We start from the raw sequence: 24,619 nt of genomic DNA, 5'->3' as shown, positions 1-24,619 counted from the left end.
TTTCTTTAATTCTCGACACTTAACCAATCAGAACTGTTTGTTTGCTGGGTGAGCCTTATCTCTCGCTGGCGAGATATCAATTAACTGCAACACAACTATTATGTCTCGCTGGACGAGTGGAGGAGATCTCGCTGGACGAGATGGTTCTGACATACAACTTTATAGTCTTCCATTTTTTTATACAATTACCTGTACATTATTTTTGAAGGGACGAGAATGTCAAGAAAAAAAGGAAGCAGAACAAGAATTGCAGCAAATCCCAGAATGAGAAGGAAGACCGTGACCGGCGTCATCTACCCCAGATGTTGGATGAAATAAAGAATTTATAAGAAAAATATATAAGAATATAAAATCATTTTTTTTTATTATCACAAATATTAGTCATTGGTTTTTTTAAGAGTTGAACAACGATCTCTCTGCCACCTCACTTTAAATTAATCTTTCAGATGTTTGAATTGCAGGAGCCAAAAAAGTAAAAGAGACAAAACAATTTAGTGCATGTGTATTATTCCAAAGGTGCTTTTTTTTCATTTTGTTTTTGAAAGAAAATATATGTTTGTCCTCAACCTTACATATTAAACGACTACTATGTCATTTCAACCTTTTTTTAATGGTTCCACAATTTTTATCTATTTCTCTTTAGTAAATTTAGTCAATTTTGGAGAGATTATTTTATAACGGGTCTCATCAAATTTTGTTCTGTCTTTCCTTTAACTTTATCCTGACAATAAAAAGGACGGAGACAAGTCTTATTGTCGGATATCTAATTTTAGAAAAAAAATTTATCCGTATAAATTCAACGGGTATCAATTTTTTTTCTCATCCACATTTTCATTTATACCCATATCTGTATGTGAACACAATTCAGGTAAAAAATGCTTTCTGAATGTAAACTTGAAACTGTGTTATTGAAATCAGCAGATTACTACGTTTAAAAGTTGCAGAAAATAAAAACTGCTCCCCCATACTGCCTTAATCCCTAATACTCAATTAGCATAAGACCGTTATGTAAACCAAAATATAAAAACAGCATTTAAATCTTCACATTTTAAAATAAACAAAACCCACTAACACTGTATCCGTACCTACTTTTTTACCATTTCAATATTAATTAATTAACTTTTATGAAATATATATTATAAAATTATAAGGAAACATAATATTATCACATATTTAATATTAAAAAATATATGTTTCTTCATTATCAAATATTTAGAAAAAAATTATAATTATATATTTCAATTATATATATTTTAAATTAGAATACTAAATAAAATTTCATGAGAACCAAAATATTTATTAAATTTATAAACACTAATGAAATCTAGTTGATAAAATTTGAAAATATTTAAAAAATATATATAAAAAAAAAAACAAATACTCAAATTAAAAAATATTTTAAATGTCTGTTTATTTTATTTTTTGAATTAAAATGAAATCTCTTATTTTATATACTAATAAAAGTTATAATATATCACTTGATCAAAATCACATAAAAAATAAAGATTAAACTTATAACAATATAATTTTGACATAAATATTTCATCTTTTGAACTTCAATATATGTTAGATAATCATAAAAATAATTCATGTCAATTACATTAAATTATTATATTATAACAAATAAAATTTATTTTACAATTATAATAAAATTACACGTAGGACAATAAGTTAAAAAATAAAAACAATTATATAAAAAATATAATATTATATATGATAAAAACAAATAACAAATAAAAATATTAGAAAAATATTAAATTTGTGTTTTAAAAATAATTTAAGAGACCATGGGATGAAATTGTATGAAGAAAAAAAATTCTATAATTAAGGATACGATATGATATACAATAGAGATACAGGTGTTGGCAAGGGTTTATGCCTTCAGGAAGTTTCTTATACAGGTATCCAAGTAAGCAGAAAAATCATCAAATTGAGAGCTGAGAGACGGGGAAAGCTCTTGTGGAGTCTCGATTGAATTGCAGGTACACGGCATTTGAAGGTCTGTGGGAAAATTTAATAGAGTTTGTTGACTTTCAAAATATTTGGTATCTGTAGTTTTAATGGATCGAATATGCTCAAGTATACTCCGAAGTGAGCAGCTTTCACAGAGGTTTACAATTTGAAGAGAAAAGGGAAGGTTGGGTGGAATTTGAAGTGAATAGCATGCAGAGACATTTAAAGTTGAAAGTAACGGTGGAAGCTCTGGTAGATTCTCAAGTGACTCGCAAAAAGCAGCATTTAGGGCTTGAAGGGAAAGAGGAAGGTTGGGTAGAGTTTTCAGTGATGCTGAGAAGGAGACATCTAAAGTTGTAAGGAAAGGAGGAAGCTCTGATATTGTTTGAAGATTGTCGCAAGCACGCATCAATAGACACTTCAATTCACTGTTTCTCCAAGGTGAACTTGGAAGTATGGTAAACGACATGCAGCGAGACAGTTCCAATGTCTTAAGTTTTGGCAGAGAGAAAATAGATGAATGCAGGCTTCTCAACCTATAACAACCACAGAGGTACAGTTCTTCAAGTCTTATGGCTCCTGATAAATCTGGAAGCTCCTTTAACTTCATGGCCCAATGGAGATTTAGTCTTTTTAAATTCGCTAGATTCTGTAATAACATTGAAAACAAATGAACATGTCACATGAACTGAGTCACTTAATGTTGCATTCCTTAAATTAACACCAATTTTAACTGTGAAACACACGTATATATTTACCTTCACTCCATCCCACAACTTTCTCATTCTGCTCATTCTCAATTCCAATATAACAAGTTTTTCAGCATTAAAACTCTCTGGCAAGCACTTCATAGGGAAATCCTCCCAGCACACAAATCTTAGTTCAGTGGCCAAAAAGGGTGCTCCTTCAACAAGAATAACTTGGTGGTAAGTATTTCCATCTACCCCAGAAATTTCCAGAAATTTTAATTTTCTCAGAGAAAAAATTTGAGGACTTAACATTTGCTTCTTATTTGAAGTCAATTGTACTTGTATGCTTTTAATGTCCTCACTAACCTGCCATCAATCCAGAAGAAAAATTTCAAACATGAAAAAAGTCACACATTTCCCACACAAAAAAATAAACCTTAATTAAGAGTAAGATATTGTATTTAGTTAGGCTTCAACCTTTTCATTTTTCAAAGCTTCATTGATATCATTGGGATCCCACAACCGACTGCGGCTTCCAGGATCTTCAACACACTCTTGACGAACAATCTCCCAAGCCATTTCTTGTAAACTATCATGCATTGATACAGTATTGTCCTCTGAGATTGTTATGAGAGCTTTGTCTTCCAGTCTTCTTAACTCAAAAGCCACTGAATTATCACTTTCATTGTCTTTCAATAAACATTTCAGATCACCCACCTCCACTGGTACAAGCAATCTAAGAAAGAAACATGCCAAATCTAGAAAAATTTGTTGCTCTTTGCGATCTAGACTATCATAACTCAGTTTCATTACATCATAAACTTCTCTTGGAGGCATTGTTTTTAGCTTGCCCAACAAACCTTCCCATTCTTCCTTATTTCTTCCATGAAGAAGATGAGCCAAAACTTTAACAACTAATGGATTGCCTTTAGCATAATGTACTACCAATTTTGATATCTCATCGTATTCCTTTGCCTCATTACTTTCACTAAAGGCATTCAAGTTGAAAAGTTCAAGTGCTTCGTCAGAACTAAACTCTTTCACTTTGTACGTCTTACTGACTCTGTTAATCCTAAGCACTTGCTCATCTCGAGTTGTCACAATCACTGTACTACCCATACCAAAATTATCAAGACTTCCCAACAGTTTTCCTATGTGATCTGAATCATTCACATCGTCAAAAACAACAAGAACCTTCATATAACCAATTCTCCTAACAATATTTTCAGGCAAGGAATTTGGAGTGTCAATATCTACTTCATGTCCTAAAAGTTTAGAAAATATTATTTTCTTCAAATGAATTATTCCATGTTTGGTTGATTGATCTCGTTCATTGGCTAAGAAGTAAGATCCTTGATATTGAGATCGTAGTCTATGAAATACTACTTCTGCAAGGGTTGTCTTACCGATACCCCCCATACCCCAAATTCCAATGAGGTGAGTGGCTTTTGGTTCATTACATATCCATGATTCCAAAGTTGCAATTTTTTCATCGATTCCAACAAGTCCTTTTGGGATAACTTGGTGTTTATCCAACCTCTTCAGCACAAGATCCACAATTTCTTTAACAACCTCAGCATCATTTCTATATATACGACACAAAGAGACATGAAGTGTGTGTTAAAATCAATTCGTTAATGGATTCAATTACTAGTGTGTGAGTCATATGTACAAGCTTCATGTTTGGCTGTGAAAATTATTATTTATATGTTGATATGCTCGCTTACGAATTTTCCATGGGAAAGGATTATAAGGGAAGTTACTATGAAATGTGATGGGAGACATAATGTTCGTTCAAACATATTGCATGTTATTATAGCAACGCGCAGCACTAGATTTTGCAATTTAAGAAACCATGTTATTATAACAATATGCATATATAGCTACAAAAACAATCAGAAAGTAGGGAACAATTATGGAAAAAGAAGAGCTTACCTAAATTTGGACGATTCAATTCCAGATAAATCAGCAGATTTTTTCAGAGCATCTTTCCACATTTGCACCTGTCTCGTATAGTTCAGTCGATGGTTAGCAAAGGCATTTTCGTAACTTCCAGATTGATGTCTTACATCTGTGGGTGCCACTTTGTAGAAAACAGGAATTACAATCCGTTCATATTTCTCTTTACATTCAACTATTTTGAGCACTTCTTCTAAACACCAACGAGAAGAAGCATAATCTGGTGAGAAGATGATCAACGAAATCGCTGATCTTTCAATAGCTGTAACAAGTGATGGCCATATTTCTTCTCCCCTCTCAAGTTTATCATCTACAAAACCATTTATTTTCTTCATGTCAAATGCCTCAGTCAGATGACTAAGAAAACCGTCACGGATTTCCTTGCCTCTAAAGCTAACAAAAACATCGTACTTTATTTCAGGAACATTGCTGTCTGACATGGTTTCTCCTTCTGTTTTTGAAATAACAGCCAAAAGACAAAGAAAAACAACACAGGTGAGAAATAAAGAAGGAACAAAGAGATAAGTGAAAGACAAAGAATGGTGTTGAATAAGGTGACTTAAATAGACTTATTTTAAAGCAAGTTGCATTGTTAAATCGCTCCTACCATCAGTTCACACACGCCAACCTGCTTTTCCTAATATTTTACAGAAGAAAAAACATAAGTCTTTCATAAATTAAGTAAATACTTCACGCTCCATGCTGGTCTGTAAATAGAACTATTTCCTTTCACCTACTCTCTCTTAGACTGGATTATACAGAGAAAAAAACCTTTTTATATTGGCAGGTCTAAAATATTTTTCAATTTATTCATAAATAATTCTAAAAATTGATAAGTTTATTTTATTTTTCTCTTTAACTATTACTTCTAGAAACAGTTATCCAACCCAAACTGTAGTTAATTACAGAGAACAAGTGGGAACTGTTGAATAGATAAATTTGAAATGCCTCAAATTTGCCAACCAACTGAACAACATTAAAATATGAGTTTTTGAATGAATCTATTGGCATGAGTGGTTGTTACTAATTGGGTTGCATAAGAACATTTTTGGTTGTTAGTAAAGTAAATTTCTTTAAATTGCTATCATCTTATTCTTTTTTTTTTTGGTTTTCAGTTGACTGATATTGTTTGTTGTTTAGAATTTGAGACAGACACGAATTATTTGATGCGTTCAAACTCGTCTTCAATTGTTTAATTGTCTATTTGATCCAAAGTCAAATATTTGCGAGTTAAATAGTTTGGAAATTTGTATCTTTGCATAAAACCTAGATTTTTTATACTCGGTAGGGGGTGAGTCGAAGTCAAAGATCATGTTTTGACTATTTATACCTATCCATCAATTCAATATAATGAAAATGTAAAGTAGATTCATGGTGAATGCAGAAAATATTATTTATCCTGACTTGGACTTTTTTTTTTAATAAATTATATCAGACATCAGTATAGAACTTTAGTATTCAGACTAATTAGAATAAAACTTCAATAAACTTTTGTCATTACATGGTCATTCATAAAAAGAAAAGAAATGTTGAAACCTCGACTGAAAAATATCACCACTCGTTTCCCATTTAAAATATTATTGGTTTAATTAGTTATTTATTCCATGTTTTTGTTCAAAAATATAAAATTTGTTTTCTAGTTTTTTTAATCTCAATTTGATTTTTGTTTGTGAAAATTGGTGTAAATTGGTTCTAATTTGTGAAAAATTGATGCAATTTGGTCCTTTCTGTTTAAGACACCCTTTAGAAAGCCCCCTTCTAGGGGGTTCTAGTTGAGGGGGTAAAAAAAAGCACCTGTCCTCAAAGCCTCATCTTAAGTGGGTTAGGGTCAAGTCTAAGGTGGGCTTGACTTGATTACAAAACTTAATTAACTCTTAAAATCAATACCTTGGACATGGTCACATATCGAGTCAGGCCACCTCGAGCTCAAGGCCAAGATGGGATGGCATGCCGAAGATTGAGAAGGTTCATTTCAGACAAAAATTTTAGACAAGCTCTCTCGAAGGTTAGGAAAGGTCAACTAGGGGCCGAAGGTCGGAATGGACTAGCTCGTGCCAAAGGTCAATACTAATCGACTTAGGTCGAAGCATAAGACAGTCTAACTTGAGCCGAAGATCAAGACAAGTCGAGCCCTGAAGGTCGAGACAGGTTCGCTCGGACTAAAGATTGAGACATACCAACTGAGGTCGATGGTCGAGAAAATTAGGCCAAAATCAAAGTTCGAGATGACCCCATCCAAAGTATGCCTCAATCGAAATTGGATCGAGTTAGTTCCAACCAAAATTTGGTTGAATTCAGTCGAGAAGACCCTAACCGAAATGTGGCTGAGACCTCTGAATTTCAACCTCGATCGAACTTTAGCCAAGTCGGACTAGGCCAAATTTTAGCCAAGAAGATTCCGGTCAAAATTCGACAGAATTTGGCCGAATTAAGACTAGTCAACCTCGATCAAAATTTAGTCGAGTATGCTCTGGCCAAAATTTGGCCGAACTCAACCGAATTCGCCCTAGTCGAAATTCAGCCAAGTTAGTTTCGATAAAATTTCAGGAAAGTCGGTTCCAACCATACTTAGGCCAAAGGTCAACTCAAGCTGACTCGGGCTGAAGTTTGAGATGGGTCAGCCTGGGCCGAAGGTCGAGATGGGGCGGCCCAAGCTAAAGGTTGGCCTTAGCCGATTTGGCTGAAGATCGAGACAAGCCAACCTAAATCTAAGGTATAATAATATATTTAAAAAATTAACATTTGTTGAAGTTGAAAAAGAAAGACCATGGACTAACCTTGAACGATGAAGTTTTTGTGGGCTTTTTGGCCCTGTGGACTTTTCTAATAGGATAATTTTTGTCATATGGACAATTTTGACCCTAACCCATGTGGTTCAGGACAAGTCCTATGGATTCAGTCAAATTAACAACTCTATAGGTACACTTAACTATAAGAAACTTACGAATAAAAAGACTCCTAAATAATGTTTGATATTGAATGTTAGAATACAAACTATGTTTATCACTACATTAGAGAGATTGTTAATTTTGGAGTTTGGGTTCCAATTTTGTTCTTAAAAATATCTTTAAGATTTGAAGAGGAAAACATATTTCAATTGTCAACACCCTATTTCGTTCGGGTAAATAAATTTATTTTCAAAAAAAATAAAAAAAATAAAAAAAATGTGAAACATTATTTTCTTCAAAGATTTTCAAACTTTTAATTTTAGAAAAAAAAAGAAAAAAAAGAGAGATGAAAAAAAAGGAATAAAGAGGGAAGAGCCCAATTTGTTATTAATTATCGCACTCCTTCTCATGAGCCCAACAACTCAACATGCTTTCTACCATTGTTCCTGGAAGAGAAATTAGTGATATGATTCTAATAATTAGAAGAAATATTTCTTCAAATGGTTATAATCAATATTACTAATTGGGATTGATTTTGTGCTCTGATTTGTTAATAGTTAGAATCAATATTCCTTTTTGTGCTCTGATTTGCTATGATTTGATTCCCATAATGTGTTGCTATCATAACCAATTCTTTCCTTATATTGTTCATTACAATTAAGGCTGAGATTGCATTGAGATTGCAATATGTGAATATAAATACGTACTCTGTCATATGAAAAAGGGACCGAAAAAGAGATTCTCTACACTTCTCTAATTTCCATCACCATTCCCACATACACATCTCTTTTTTTATCTCTCTTTAAAAAAAAACATACTGAAGGAGGTAGAAAAAAAAGAAGAAGAAAACATTCTCTACCCTCTCTCTTTCTCTCATTACCACCAACATAAACAATGAAATTCTTTCATCTTTTGATTTAGTTTTTTCAATTTTCATTCTTTTTTTTTTAAATCATAAAAAATATTTTATCCCTTTCTTTATTGTCTGCCTGGCCGCTCGCGTTGCATGACATCCAATTTAGACTTTCGAATTTTTTAATATATACAGATGATCTAAAAATAAAATATAACTTTCTTTGTTTACTCTTTTATATCTATTTGGTTGCTCACGTCGCAATGACATCCACAACTACTCTAAATTAACTTTAAAAAAATATTAAAAATTTATAAATGATTAAAAAAATAAAAGATTAGAAAAAAAAGAATTTATTTGAAGTGTCTATCCGGCTGCTCGCGTCGCGTGACACCAATTTCAAAATAATACTAAAATTTAAATAAAAAGATTTTCAAAATTATAAAATAAATTAAATCATTTTGAAATAATTTTCCAAATAGATTTTTCAAAAAGAACTATGTAACCATGGTTCTCCATTATAAATGGAGATACGTAGGAACGAGGATTAATCCTTGTTTGGCCCAAAAAACCAAAAAATTATTTTTGTTTCTTTTGTATATCTTTTTATATTTTTTTTGGGAAAATTAAATATTTTGAAAACCACATCCTTTTGCATGTTTAATTAAAGGTACCGTCTTAGGACGGACGTTGTGGGGTGCTAATACCTTCCCCACGCGTAACCGACTCCCGAACCCAAACTCTAGTTTTTCGCAGACCTTGCTTTTTTTTATGGTTTTCCATAGTTTCCTATAATAACTATGGTGGCGACTCCAAACTTTGTTTTTACAAATTTTATTTTTTTGGTTTGTCGTCCCGTTGCGATTTCGGTTGCGACAGATAGCGACTCCACTAGGGACGCTAGAGAGTCAGACCATTTATTTGGATGTGCAAGATTGATGTGGTTTTTCTTCATATTTTTTCTTTTCTCATTATTTTTTTTTGGGTATGCATTTTTTATCTTTTTTTATATTTAAAATAATTGTATGTGTATATTCAATCTTCTTTATTTTTGTATTTGGAATAATTGCCAGGTGTGGGTTTAGGTATGCATTGTGTTCTCCCTTCACACACACACATTTTATTCATTACATGAGTGGGGCCCTATACCCGGGTCTGAGTTGCTTAGAATTAGAGGGGATTGTGTAGCAGTGTCATAGTGGATGTACTTCCCAAGTGGTCATTGTGAGAACCCCAGCTAGAGTTGTTTGCTTCATTGGTACTCCCACTTCTTGTTGTTTACCAACTGTCGTGGGAAATGCCATGAAGTGGGCCATAACTCTAGTGACCTTGATATTTAGGTATTAGGGAACTATCCTTGTGAGCACATATACTTTCCCTTATAACTTTAAGCATCAAACCCATGTTAAATAGAGACACTAAAGAGAGACTATTTGCATCCTTTACCCTCACCTTTCCTTGTATATAATAATAAATGCATCACAATCACACCATTATTAGTCATAAACATACATTTCATTAGGCATTAGCATTTCATTAGACAGTTCAAAAGCAAAATTCAGGTTCTCCTTTTATATATATCAAGACCTTCTGCGAGGCAATGGTCATTGATTTCCTTTTCTTTACATCAAGACCCTCTGCGATGCAATGGTCATCGATCTCTTTACATCGAGGCCCTCTGTGAGGCCATGGTCATCGATCTCTTTATATCAAGACCCTCTGCAAAGCAATGGTCATTGATTTCTTATGTCACATCGAGACCCTCTGCGAGATAATGGTCATCGATCTTTTTACATCAAGACCCTCTTCAAAGCAATGGTCATTGATTTCTTGTGTCACATCGAGGCCCTCTGCGAGGCAATGGTCATCGATCTCTTTACATCAAGACCCTCTGCGAGGCAATGGTCATTGATTTCTTATTTTTCATCGTACCCAATAAACACATACTTCTTGCTTCGATCTTCAAGTTTGGTCCTTTGTTGAGCTGGAACATGACCATAAGCAATGCTGCCAAACACTTTGAGGTGAGACACACTCGGATTTCTTCCATTCCAGACTTCTTGTGGTGTTTTCTCGTTCAGCTTAACATGTGGACATCTATTTTGCACATAGATGGCACATTGCACTGCTTCCGCCCAGAACTCCTTAGGCACGTTCTTGCTTTTCAACATTGTACGAACCATGTCAAGTATGGTTCGATTTTTCCTCTCAGCTACTCCATTCTGTTGGGGTGAGTATGGTGCTGTCAGAAATCTCCTTATTCCTTGCTCCTCACGATACTTCATGAGCTCGGATCAGATGAACTCGCCTCCTCGGTCAGACCTAACAGATTTGATAGGCATGTCGATCTCCTTTTCAACCATTGCTTTGAACCTTTTAAACACTTGGAACACCTCGGATTTCTCCTTCAAAAAATACACCCATGTTTTTCTTGAAAAATCATCTATGAAATAAATGAAATACCTTTTCCCACTGTAAGATTCATGGGTAATTGGTCCACAAATGTCTGTGTGAATTAATCTGAGTTGTTCCTTTGCCCGGTACTCGGCAGTCCTCGAAAATGAGGTCCTTGGATGCTTCCTGAGCACGCACTCTTCACAAAATTTCTTTTCAAACTCCACCGTCGGGAGTCCTCACACCATCTCCTTTTTCACCAACTCGACTAGTCCAGCAAAATGCAAGTGGCCAAACCGGAAGTGCCACATCATAGCTTCATCCTTCACATCAAGTTTCAAGCACCTCTCTTAGACTATTTTCAAGTCCAGCTTGTACAACATGTTCTTCTTCATCTCTACTCGGGCAATCAATCGATCTGACTTGTCTTTCAATTATAGTACTCGGTCTTTCATCAGAACCGAGTAGCCTTTCTCCATTAACTGGCCCATGCTCAATACGTTGCTCTTCAGATCGGGTACATAGTACACATCTTTGATTTCTCCAACTCGGTTGTTCTTCTGCAGGTACCAGATTGTACCCGGCCTTTTACTGCCACCTTTGATGCATCTCCAAATGATACGTGTCCAGCGTCAACTTTTGTGAGCTCCTTAAAAAGATTCTCGTCCCCGCACATGTGGTTGCTTGCTCCTGTATCAACATACCAAACTGAGTTGTCAGAACAGCTCGAACTTAGCTCGGCACCTGATCTCCTAGACATCATCAATATTCCTTCTTCCTCAGCATCCTCAGAAAGGAAGTTCGTTTCCTTCTTGCTTTCAGATCGGCAGTCCTTCGCGAAATGTTCAACCTTCCCACAATTGTAACATTTGACTCCTGAGTAGCAGTCTTTAGCAAAATGATCGTACTTACCACATTTGAAGCACTTAACTCCTGAGTTGTTCGAATGACCTCCTCGGCCTCTACCACCACGACCTCCACCTTGTCCTCTGCCACGCCAGTTTTGTTGGCCGACCTGTTCTTGACCTCTTTCATATCCTCCTCTGCCTCTACCACCTCGGCCTCGAGTGTTCTGAGTATAAGGAATCTTTTTCTCCCTAATGGTTGCCTTTGCTTGGAGTGCTTGATCAAGGGACTCCTCCTTCTTCTTCCTTCTCCGCTGCTCATGCGCTTCAAGTGACCCAACAAGCTCTTCCACCGAGAGTGTTGTTAAATCCTTGGATTCCTCTATTGCGCAAACTATATTCTCGAAGTCGTCGGTTAATGACCTCAAGATTTTCTCCACCACTCGGTAAGCGGGCAGCGTCTCTCCATTTCTACCGAGATGATTCGCTACGGTCTCAACTCGGGAGACGTATTCGGCAACCCCTTCATCTTCCTTCATCCTCATCCTTTCAAGCTCGCCTCTAAAAGTTTGAAGTCGAACTTGCTTCACACGGTTATTCCCTTTGTATGCCTTCTCAAGAATATCCCACGCTTCTTTTGAAGACATAACATTTGCTATCTTCTCAAAGCCAGACTCATCAACAACTCGGTACAGCACGTACAAAGCCGTTTTGTCCTTTGCTCGTGTTGCTTTTAACATAGCAATCTGGGCTATCGTCATTTCTCCAATATCCTCTGGTTCTTGGTGCCCATTTTCGACCACCTCCCATACTTCTTGGGAACCAAGGAGAGCCTTCATCTGCAGGCTCCAGTTATCATAGTTGACGCCTTTTGATAACTTCGGCAGGGGCATGATGTTAGCTAAGCTGGCCATCTCGATCAAACTCTCTAACTCACTCAAACACTCAGACTCTCAGACTCTAAAGCTCTGATGCCAATTTGTTGACAAACAAGTCTCTCTGGATAAACACTATTTGTATTCAGATTTGTTGTGTATTGAAATGAAGCACTACATGGTCCTTTTATAGGCCTTTGGACATAACCCTTCAACTACATTCATTAAATATAACTACTACCTAACTCACAATTAATGAACTCTATTGCATGCTTAATCATAGCTAGACCCACTCTCAACCTTTTACAATCTCCTAGACAATTAATACAGCAACTTCCAACTACCTACATTTAAGTTTACCTAACATAGGAAACCTCTGCACTCGTGCTGAGCATGAGTTTTTTTCTTTTATAAATAGAGTTATTCTAATTGAAAGGGACTATTGGAAGATAGCACTAAAAGAGAGAATAGAGAGAGGAACGCTAGAGAGGTGAAGAAGAAGGTTTGGGATCAAGTAATAAAAAGATTCAAATCTCAATCTTTTGCTCACAACTCCAGGCTATTGTAAAAAGAAATATTATCATTATCATGAGTGACTGACCTCCTCTTATTGAGATTAAATGTAACTTTTTCTCATCTTCTGTGCTACTTCCTAGTTTTAGTTTGGACTTTTTAATTAGAACTCGTAATTAAACCCACATGTATAGGTGACTAGAGAGCTCATATATAGACTAAATGAGCGTTAATTCGATCGAATGAATTCATTTGTGTAACTTTTCAATTTTAGAAATTGTCTTTTCCTGTTTTTTTTTTCGAAATTTCAGAATTTTCTTTTCATATTTCTCTCTTGAGTTCTTCATTCTTCACCTGTGAATAATTAATTTAACTCTTGAAGTTCAATTCATGAAATTAAAAGCATACCATCTTATTCGAATTTTGCAACGATCATTTAAATTTGTTTTTTCCTTAACTTTGGATTTGCATTGTGATATTAATTTACATTTCTAACGTTAAATAGGACTAGAAACATCCTATAAACACTATTTATGAATTGAACTGTTCCTAACTAATAATACCAGCACCTTCCTTAGTTTTGAGTATGCTTAGATACTGATACGTTTTCAAATAATCATTATGAATATAAAAACTCGTGTAAGTAACTTGAATGAATGTAATACCAATTACGTTGTTGTACAGACAAAATTTAATCACAAACCACAAGAAGAAATTACCTGGGATAATATGAAGCACAACCCAACTCCTTTTGTTTAACGAAACTTATAATTTGAGCTTCACAATTTGTCGAACGAAATTGGACTAACTCCAAATCCTTTTAAGACCTTCTGCAACACTACATAATAAGTTTCATCAAAGGAGATTCGTGCTTCCATTGTAATTTTAAAGCTTGTTAGTTTTCTGGATATGCTGTGTAGGAAGTCGGAACATCTTTGGTCGTACATCACACATATGTTGTCTGTTACAAATGTGTCATCCCAGTAATCCATGTACATTCTCACACTCTCCCTTTCACCTTCATCCTTACCACCACCATCACTTATAGTGATCTTGAATTCAACTCTTCTAATTATGTCTGTGTGTTTGAACTCACCAAGGACAAAGCAGAAAATGAAGCCAGCCAGGGAGGAAATCATAGTAGAAGGGAGATCAATTATAATATAATCTTCTGTTGTCTTATACTTCAACCACTCTGGAAAATTGCTTCCTGGATACGCGTACACAGCCTGATAAGAATGATAATTATATTCATAATCACTGTAATTTTCAACATGATTGTGATCTGGTGTAGATGGATGGTTTGCAACAAATTTCTCCATGTTGGTTTTCATATTTGACCGTATAGATTCTAAAGAATGTTTATCCAAGTTTGAGCAATTCCAGAAAAGAACCTTTTTCACCATGTTTTCCTTTAGTTTTCCAGCTTTTTCTGTAGGAAGCATAACACTTTTCAATGATTTGCAGTATGTAGCATTTAGAGTTTCAAGGAGTGGGGGAAGTTGAGGTAGATTCTGAAGGGAAATGCAGTTTTTGGTGTATAGAGTTTTAAGGCATGTGGGAAGCTTTGGTATAGTTCGAAGTAAATGGCAACATTGGACATTTAAAGTTTGAAGACTTGGAGGAAGCTCTGGTATTGTCCCAAGTGAAGAGCATGATTCAACGTTAAGGATTTCAATGGATGGAGGAAGCTCTGGTAGAGTCTCAAGTGAAGTGCAGGCTTCAGTATTTAGAGTTTTAAGTGATGACGGAAGCTTTGGTATAGTTTGAAGTAAAGTGCAATATTGCACATTCAGATTCTCAAGGAACGGTGGAAGCTCAGCTATTGTTTGAAGCTTATCACAAAAGCATACATCTAAATGTAGAAGTTGAGTGAGATTTTTCAGAGAAGGTAACCTCTCGATGCCACTTCTTCCAGATGAAGCAATTCAAGCTTTCTTTGGTGTCCAAATGATGGAGGAAGTGCTTTCACCTTTGAACATCTCAATCCGAGTTCTTTCATATTGTCTGAAATCAGTGAGAATCTCATTAGATTCTCACAAAAATCAAGGTTGAGATAACTGAGGCCATGCAAATTGGAACAGCTTGCAAGTACTGTAAAGGACTCGCATCTCTGAAGGTCCAACTTCTCAAGTTTAGGCAGAGAGAAAATAGATGGGTGAACACTACTCAACGTGGAACAACTCCTGAGAATCAACACTTCAAGATTTATGGCTTTTGATAAATTTGGCAACCCCTTTAACTTCTTGGATTTAGAAAGGTCAAGTTCTTTCAAATTCACCAGATTCTGTAATAGAAGTTGAAAAAAATGAAGATATTACACTAGCTTGATTACTTAATTTCTTATTTCTCAAATAAAGAAGAAAAAAATGATACTAGTGAGACTCATTTTACCTTAACTCCAAGCCAATGTTTTTCCATTCTAGTGTGTGGCAATCTCAAGATTACAAGTTTTTCTGCAGAAAATTTCTCTGGCAAGGATTCTAGAATTTACACTAGTTAAAAAATAGAATTTACACTTCTAGAAAAATATATAAAGAAAAAGGGAGAAATTATTGAAAATAAAATAAGTATGAGTCTAAGTTTTACATTGACTAGAAATAACAAGTCAAAATACTATATAAGAAAACAACCTAAATGAGTCCGACGAACCGGACAAGCCCGATGATCAAGACGAGTCCGACGATCCAAACGAGTTTGATGACCAAGACTAGCACTACGACCTTGATGGGCCCGTCCAGGCACGACGATCTAGACGGGCCTGTCTGGGGTGTCGTGCTTGTCCAGGTCGTTTGGAACGTTCAGACCGTCGGACCCGTCCAGATCATCGGGCCTGTCAGGATTGTTGGCCCTGTTCGAATCATCGAACCTATCTAGGTCGTCGGGCTCGTCCTGGTCATTGTTCTCGTCCGGGTCGTCGGGTAAGTCCAGGTCGTCGGGCTCGTTCTAATCGTCATGCTTGTCTGAGTTGTTGAGCCCGTCTGGATCGTCGGGCTCGTCCATCTCGTCGTGTCTATCTGGATCGTCAGGCTCATCTTACTCGTCGTGCTCATCCAGTCGTCCGGCTCTTCGGGCCTGTTCGGCTCGTCGGGAACGTCCGGGTCGTCTGGGTTGTCCAGGTCGTCGTGCTTGTCCTGATTGTCAAGCCCGTCTGGATCATCAGGCCTGTCTGGATCGTGGTGCCCATCCGGATCATCGGGCCCGTTCGGATCGTCGAGTCCGTCCGGGTTTTCGGGATTGTTTGTGTCATCGGACTCGTCCGGATTGTCAAGTTCATCCGGATCGTCGGGCCAGTCCCAGTCATCGTGCTTTTCCGAGCACGTATGGGTTTTCAGGCTTGTCCAGTTTGTTGGGCCAGTCTGGGGTCTTCGCGCTTGTCCTGGTCGTCGAGTTCGTCCTTGTCGTCGGACTTGTTCGGATCTTAAGATTCGTCCGGGTCTTCGGGTCCGTCCAGGTCCGACGACCTGTCTAGGTCTACGGACCCGTCTGGGTCGCTCGGCTTGATCTTTAACTTTGGCTTAATGTAGTATTATTTAAAGGGGCCTAACCCATCTTAGCACTGGCTCTAACCCACTAGAGAGGGGGCTTTGTGGGCTGGGACTCTTTTTTGACCCCTCATTTGGGACCCCCTAAAAGGGGGCTTAATGAAGAGTGGGTGAGGGTTGACCTGTGGGCTAGGGGCCAAATTGACACCTCTAAGTCTAAGTTTTATATTGAGTAGAAATAACAAGTCAAATACTATATAAGAAAAAAGACCTATAAATTTAGTGTTTTCAAATTTTGAGTTAAAAGTGGTGTAATTTTGCAATATTCATGATCCACTACTAGAAACTCTCATATTACATGAAATTTTTCTTGCAAATTTGTTAAAAAATTTTGCAAGAAATGACTTTTTTTTGCCATTTTTTCTAAGTATCTTAATTGATAGGTAATTACTTTGTGGATAATTATTTCCTACAAAATTATAAAATTAACAAGTATTTCCTACAAAAATTGTTGTGAAAAATACAAAATATTTTGAAAAAAAAAATTGGTAATAATTTCTTGTAAAGTTTTTTTCACAACAAAATTTGTAACTATTTTTTATGAAAAATTTTTCAACACAAAATTGGTAAAAAATGAGTTTTTTTTAGTAGTCATCATCATTTCTACTAAAACATCTCTCTGTTTGTGTCACGCAGAGATGATGCCCAAGTTGTTAAAAGTATTTTTAAAAGTGTGATGACGAGACTGGTTAAACCCTTCATTCAGTCAAAAGGGCTTGTAGGAATTGAAGAAAAAATCGTAGAGGTAGAGCTGTTGATACGCAAGGACCCAGAGGACACCACTTTCATTGGAATTTGGGGTATGGCTGGTATTGGCAAGACAACCCTTGCGGAACAAGTATTTAATAAACTACGTTCTGAATATGAAGGTTGTTACTTTTTAGCCAATGAAAAAGAACAATCACACAGGCATGGAATAATTTCTTTGAAAAATGAAATGTTTTCTGCACTATTAGGACATGCCGTGAAAATTGACACACCAACTTCGTTGCCTCAGGAGATTCTAAGGAGAATTAGTTGTATGAAGGTTCTTATTGTTCTTGATGATGTGAATGATTTAGATCACACAGAAAAGTTACTTGGAACTCTTGATAATTTTGGATCGGGTACAAGAATAATTGTAACAACTAGAGATAAGCAAGTGTTGAAGGCCAACAAAGTCGATAAGATCTACCAGGTCAATGAATTCAGTTCAAAGGAAGCTCTTGAACTTTTCAATTTGATTGCCTTTAACCAAAGTGATCATGAGATGGAGTTCAATGAGCTATCGCAGAGGGTGGTCGATTACGCTCATGGCATTCCATTAGTTGTTAAAGTTTTAGCTCGTCTTCTTTGTGGAAGAAACAGGCAAGTATGGGAAAGTGAGTTACACAAGCTTAAGAAAATGTCTCTTACAGAAGTTTATGACGTGATGAAACTCAGTTATAATGGTCTAGATCGCAAAGAAAAGCAAATATTCTTAGACCTGGCATGTTTCTTTCTTGGATCCCATGTAAGGGTAAACGCTGGTGATCTAAAGTATTTACTGAAAGAGGATGAAAATGATGATACAATAGTTGTAGGGTTAGAAAGGCTGAAAGATAAAGCTCTTATAACTTCCTTTGATGATAACTTTGTTTCTATGCATGATGCTTTACAAGAAATGGCTTGGGAGATTGTTCATCAAGAATCTAGAAAACCTGGAAGCAGCACTTGGTTGTTGGATCCAAATGATGACGTTTACAAAGCATTGAAAAATGACAAGGTTAAAGTCTAAGTACATATATATAACATCTTTTGAATAACATTTTATAGTTTTCTTCAAACATGCAATAATTTTGTTTCTCTTACATTGATGGCAGTGTCTTTGTGCCATTAGAAGCTTACGAATCCACTTGCCAACAACTGGGAAGAAAAAGCTAATCCCTGGTATATTTGCTGAGATGAGCAGCAGACTACAGTTTCTAGAAATTTCTGTGGAAAATAATGATGATTTGTTTGATCAAGTTTATCCCCTTGCTGAAGAGCTTCAATTTTTGGAAACCGAACTTAGATTTCTTTGTGGGTTGCATTATCCACTGAAATCCTTGCCAGAGAATTTTTCAACGGATAAACTTGTGATATTGAAGTTACAACACGGAAGAATGGAAAAACTTTGGGAGGGACTGAAGGTATAAATTTGTGTGCTACCATGTAATTATTTTCAGTTAACTTCACCTGAGATATCTTCATTTTGTTTCACTGTTTTGCAGAATCTGGTGAATTTGAAAGAGCTTGACCTTATGCACTCCAAGGAATTGAAAAAGCTGCCAGATTTATCACAAGCAACAAATCTTGAAGTTCTGGTCCTCTTGGGTTGTTCTATGTTGACTAGTGTGGATTCGTCTATTTTCTCTCTGCCCAAACTCGAAAGTATTGACCTTTGGGGCTGCGAGTCTCTAACCCTACTTACAAGCAATTCTCAGTTTTGCAACTTCAGTTATCTCAACCTTGATTTTTGCAACAATCTAAGGGAGTTTTCACTGATATCACAGAATATGAAAGAACTGAGATTAGGGTTTACAAAGGTCAAAGTACTTCCTTCATCGTTTGAATGCCACAGCAAGCTTAAATCGCTGCATCTAACGAGAAGTGACATTGAGATGTTACCTTCTTCCTTCAAAAATCTCACTCAACTGCAACATCTAGACATGAACAATTGCAACAAGCTTCGAACAATACCAGAGCTTCCTCCGTCCCTTAAAACCCTAGAAGTCAGCAAGTGCAATTCACTTCAGAATCTGCCAAAGCTTCCATCGTCTCTTAAAACTCTAAATGCTGTTGACTGCAAATCATTGGAGACTGTGTCGTTTCATTCAACAGCTGATGAACAATTAACGGAAAACAAGAAGCGGTATCTTTTCTGGAATTGCAGGAACTTGGATGAAAGTTCTGCGGAGGCTATTGTGGTGAATGCAGAAGTGAATCTCATGGAACTTGCAAACCAGCCTCTCCCTACACCAAGTCAAGAACATGAATTTTACAATGATTATGAATATAATTATCATTCTTATCAAGGTGTTTACGTGTACCCAGGAAGCAGTGTTCCAGCGTGGTTCAAGCACACGGAAACAAATGGTGATATAATAATCGATCTTTCTTCTGCTTCACCTTTCGAATTATTTGGCTTCATTTTTTGCTTCGTCCTTAATAAGTTCCATGAAACAGATATCACTGGCAGACTTGAATTTAACATCACTATAAGCAATGTTGATGTTGGTGAAGGTAAAATAGGCAGTGTCAAAATCTACACAGATTATTATTCAGATTGGTCATATCACGTGTGTGTGATGTTCGACCAAAGATGTTCTGTCACCTTAAATAACATAGCCAGAGAACAAAAGAGATTTAAAATCAATGTTACAGTAGGGGCACGAATCGAGTTCTATGATAATTATCATGAATTGCCGCAGGAGGTTTTAAAAGGATTTGGAGTAAGCATCTCAGCGTATAACACTCAGCAAATTGAATTGTGAGAATCAGTGTCTCAATTTCATTAAACAAATGGATCTGGGTTGTGCCTCATAATGTTCCAGGTATTTTTATTTAAACGAATGTTGATCACTTTGCGTTGTAAGAACAATTTTTAAGGTTTTGTAACTCATAAGTCACAGAATTGAGTATGATGAGACTATGATAATGATCAAATGGTTAAATTTATCATACTCTTACATGGACATTTGAAGTTCTTCTTTTGCGACTTTAAAATATATTTATTTTGATATGTTAAAAAGTTATTAATATATTTCAAAAACATCAAAATCAATGCATATTAATATATTCTAGAGGAAAAAAACAAATGGACGGCAACAAAAATTTAGCAAGAATCCAATTTTTTTATCAAGTACCCGTTTTCTCCCTACATAGCCAAAATGTCCTTTTCAGAGTACTTAAATTGATGAATACAATGAGAAGGTTATGCAAAGATACAAATTTCCAAACTATTTAACTCGCAAATATCAAATAGACAATAAGAACAAGTGAACACATGAGTTTGAACGCATCAAATAATTAGTGTCAGTCTCAAATTCTAAACAACAGACAATATCAGTAAACTTAAAAAAACATTATACGATGCAGCCAAGACACCTCCAATTTGATATAAGTCTATTTAAGCCACCTTATTCAACACCATTCTCTTCAGTTATCTCTTTGTTCCTTCTTTATTTTTCACCCGTGTTGTTTTATTTCAAAAATATAAACGTGAAGAGGAGAAACCATGTCAGACAGCAACGTTCCAGAAATAAAGTACGATGTTTTTGTTAGTTTTAGGGGCAAGGAAATCCGTGACGGGTTTCTTAGCCATCTGACTGAGGCATTTGACAAGAAGAAAATAAATGGCTTCGTAGATGATAAACTTGAGAGCGGAGAAGAAATATGGCCATCACTTGTTGCAGCCATTGAAAGATCAGCCATTTCGTTGATCATCTTCTCACCAGATTATGCTTCTTCTCGTTGGTGTTTAGAAGAAATTCTGAAAATAGTTGAATGTAAAGAGAAATATGAACGGATTGTAATTCCTGTTTTCTACAAAGTGGCACCCACAGATGTAAGACATCAATCTGGAAGTTACGAAAATGCCTTTGCTAACCATCGACTAAACTATACGAGTCAGGTGCAAATGTGGAAAGATGCTTTGAAAAAATCTGCTGATTTATCTGGAATTGAATCCTCCAAATTTCGGTAAGCTCATTTTTGTTATAATTGTTCCATAATTTCTAGTTGTTTTTTTAGCTATATGCATCATGCATGTTGTTATCATAACATGGTTTCTTAAATTGCCAAATGTAGTGCTATATGTTTGAACCAACACCGACACCAAGTATATCTTTCATCACATTTCATAGTAACTTCCCTTGATTTCCTTTCCTATTGAAAATTCGTATGAGAACGTATCAAAATATAAATAATTATTTCACAGCCAAACAAGAAGCTTGTACATATGGGTTACACACTAGTAATAGAACCAATCAACGACATCGATTTTAACCCACACTTCATGTCTCTTTATTGTGTCGTATAGAAATGATGCTGAGGTGGTTAAAGAAATTGTGGATCTTGTTCTGAAGAGGTTGGATAAACACCAAGTTAACACAAAAGGACTCGTTGGAATCGATGAAAAAATTGCTACTTTGAAATCATGGATAAGTGATGAACCAAAAGCCACTCATCTCATTGGAATTTGGGGTATGGGCGGTATTGGTAAGACAACCCTAGCAGAAGTAGTATTTCATAGACTACGATCTCAATATCAAGGATCTTACTTCTTAGCCAATGAAAGAGATCAATCAAACAAACATGGACTAATTCATTTGAAGAAAATTATGTTTTCTAGACTGTTAGGACATGAAGTGGATATTGACACTCCAAATTCCTTGCCTGAAAATATTGTTAGGAGAATTGGTTGTATGAAGGTTCTTGTTGTTCTTGACGATGTGAATGATTCAGATCACATAGAAAAACTGTTGGGAAGTCTTGAAAATTTTGGTATGGGTAGTACAGTGATTGTGACAACTCGGGATGAGCAAGTGCTTAGGATTAACAGAGTCAGTAAGACATACAAGGTGAAAGAATTTAGTTCTGACGAAGCACTTGAACTTTTCAACTTGAATGCCTTTAGTGAAAGTAATGAGGCAAAGGAATACGGTGAGATATCAAAATTGGTAGTCGATTATGCGAAAGGCAATCCATTAGTTGTTAAAGTTTTGGCTCATCTTCTTCAAGGAAGAAATAAGGAAGAATGGGAAAGTTTGTTGGGCAAGCTAAAAACAATGCCTCCAAGAGAAGTTTATGATGTAATGAAACTGAGTTATGACAGCTTAGATCGCAAAGAGCAACAAATGTTTCTAGATTTGGCATGTTTCTTTCTTAGAATGCTTGTACCAGTGCAGGTGGGTGATCTGAAATGTTTATTGAAAGACAATGAAAGTGATAATTCAGTGGCTTTTGAGTTAAGAAGACTGGAAGACAAAGCTCTCATAACAATCTCAGAGGACAATACTGTATCAATGCATGATAGTTTACAAGAAATGGCTTGGGAGATTGTTCGCCATGAGTGTGTTGAAGATCCTGGAAGGCGCAGTCGGTTGTGGGATCCTAATGACATCAGTGAAGCTTTGAAAAATGAAAAGGTTAAAGCCTCATTAAATACAATATCTTGCTCCTAATTAAGGTTTGGTTTCTATTAAGTGAGAAATGTGTGGCCTTTTTGATGTTTGAAATTTTTTTTCTGGGTTGATGACAGGTTAGTGAGGCCATTAGAAGCATGCATGTTCAATTGACATCTGATAACCCAACAACATCAACTAAGAAGCAAATGTTAAATCCTCAAATATTTGCTTTGAGAAAATTAAAATTTCTGGAAATTTCGGGGGTAGATGGAAATGCTTACCACCAAGTTATTCTTGGTGAAGGAGCTCACTTTTTGGCCACTGAACTAAGACTTGTCTGTTGGGAGGAATTCCCTATGAAGTCCTTGCCAGAGAGTTTTAATGCTGAAAAACTTGTTATATTGGAATTTAGAAAGAGCAGATTGAGAAAGCTGTGGGATGGAGTGAAGGTAAATACATGAGTCTCACTGTTATAAAGGTAAATTCATGTGACATCTTCGTTTCTTTTCATTTTATTACAGAATCTAGCGAATTTGAAAAGACTTATTCTCCATTGGGCCATGAAGTTAAAGGAGCTTCCAGATTTATCAGGAGCCATAAGACTTGAAGAACTGTACCTCAGTGGTTGTTCTAGTTTGAGAAGCCTGCATTCATCTATTTTCTCTCTGCCAAAGCTTCAGATATTGGATCTTAATAGCTGCATCTCCTTGGCCATACTTCCAAGCAATTCTGAGAGGAGGTTGCATTCTTCACTTTGGAGAAACAGTGAATTGAAGTTTCTATACATGCGTGGTTGCGAGAAGCTTGAAAATATAGCAGAGCTTCCCCCTTTCCTAACAACTTTAGATGTCTCGTTCTCAAAATCACTCAAAACTCTACCCAACCTTCCTCTTTCCCTTCAAACTCTAAATACTTCCTTTTGCGTGTCACTTGAGAGTCTACCAGAGCTTCCACCGTTGCTTTCAACTTTAAATGTCTCCGCATGCTATTCACTTCAAATTCCACCCAACCTTCCCTTGTCTCTTCAGATTGTAAACCTTTGTGATTGCACCTTACTTCAGACTCTAGTTGAGCGTATTCAATCCCTTAAAACTAAAGATACAAAAAATTCAAGATTAATACATCAAACTCTATCAAAGCTTCCCCTACCCTCTCAAGTATTGTGTACCTGCAATTCAATCAAGACTGGAGCAGAGCTTCTCTCATCCTTCACCTCTCAGATTGAAGATTGTCTTGCTTCCTTGGAAAGCTCGTGAACAGTTAAAGGAAACAGGAAAATGGTTCTTTTCTCATATGACTTGAACTTGGATCAACATTTGTTAGCTGCTATTGGGTTGAAAATCAATATGATGACATTTGCAAAACCAGCACTTGTTAAAACTATGATTATGATGATTCTCACGGTCGTTATGATCGATGTTTTTACGTGTGTCCTGGTAACAGTGTTCCTTTAAACTACAAAAGCATAAGAGAGAACCATAACATGAAAAGAGAAGAATGGTGAAAAGAAACAAAATAACTTTTATATCTGCTGAACCATGTTGTATTTCCATCTCTGTTACATACTTAAGATTAAATATATGAGAAATATTTGTTCATCATCATACTCACACATGTGGACAGCAAAAGTTCTTTATCAATCTTTGATTCACTGAAAATTGTGAGAGACATCATCTAATTATATCCATTTCTCCCTAATGCACCACAAAGTAGCTTCACTGCAAAGGGCAACAGGGTCAGTTCCAACATATTGTGAAAAGTAAAACATAAGGCAAATAAACCTAAATGTTTATAATCACGTACAATTTCTCCTCCTTAAACTGCAAACTCAACGTACAAAAGTAACAACTCACCATTATAAACTTCCCACAACGTACAATACCTAAGCATACCCTGTCTAAACCCTAAGTCCGAAAGGGATTATCTTTCTCTGCACAATGCACATTTTGCCCCAAGTTACCAAATACAATCAGAACT

General features: G+C 36.1%; 3 protein-coding genes and 1 pseudogene across 3 annotated transcripts; 2 read left to right on the top strand and 2 right to left on the bottom strand.

Annotated features, from left to right (window-relative positions):
- Nucleotides 1-1,793: 1,793 nt before the first annotated feature.
- On the bottom strand, nucleotides 1,794-5,129 carry LOC114164116 (TMV resistance protein N-like). The gene is made up of 4 exons (XM_028048644.2): nucleotides 4,578-5,129; nucleotides 3,120-4,227; nucleotides 2,712-3,008; nucleotides 1,794-2,602 (listed from the first exon to the last, which is right to left on the bottom strand). Exons 1-4 carry the CDS (start codon nucleotides 5,039-5,041, stop codon nucleotides 1,874-1,876), a joined length of 2,598 nt encoding a protein of 865 aa, XP_027904445.1. The 5' UTR covers nucleotides 5,042-5,129; the 3' UTR covers nucleotides 1,794-1,873.
- Nucleotides 5,130-13,640: 8,511 nt separating this feature from the next.
- Nucleotides 13,641-16,588, bottom strand: LOC146883446 (uncharacterized; annotated as a pseudogene).
- A 353-nt stretch (nucleotides 16,589-16,941) lies between these two features.
- Nucleotides 16,942-20,171, top strand: LOC114162646 (disease resistance-like protein DSC1). Its single transcript, XM_028046603.2, has 3 exons — nucleotides 16,942-18,258; nucleotides 18,356-18,664; nucleotides 18,746-20,171. The coding sequence occupies exons 1-3, from the start codon at nucleotides 17,191-17,193 to the stop codon at nucleotides 20,006-20,008; spliced, it is 2,640 nt and encodes an 879-aa protein (XP_027902404.1). The 5' UTR covers nucleotides 16,942-17,190; the 3' UTR covers nucleotides 20,009-20,171.
- A 580-nt stretch (nucleotides 20,172-20,751) lies between these two features.
- LOC114162643 (TMV resistance protein N-like) lies at nucleotides 20,752-24,247 on the top strand. Its single transcript, XM_028046599.2, has 5 exons — nucleotides 20,752-21,215; nucleotides 21,556-22,663; nucleotides 22,777-23,091; nucleotides 23,164-23,894; nucleotides 23,946-24,247. The coding sequence occupies exons 1-5, from the start codon at nucleotides 20,752-20,754 to the stop codon at nucleotides 24,094-24,096; spliced, it is 2,769 nt and encodes a 922-aa protein (XP_027902400.2). The 3' UTR covers nucleotides 24,097-24,247.
- Nucleotides 24,248-24,619: the final 372 nt, after the last annotated feature.

The sequence above is a fragment of the Vigna unguiculata genome, chromosome 9 (assembly GCF_037176805.1).
Source record: "Vigna unguiculata cultivar grain cowpea cultivar isolate G323 ecotype 2 chromosome 9, ASM3717680v1, whole genome shotgun sequence".
Classification (NCBI taxonomy): domain Eukaryota; kingdom Viridiplantae; phylum Streptophyta; class Magnoliopsida; order Fabales; family Fabaceae; genus Vigna; species Vigna unguiculata.
This window is presented reverse-complemented; position numbering and strand designations above follow the sequence as displayed.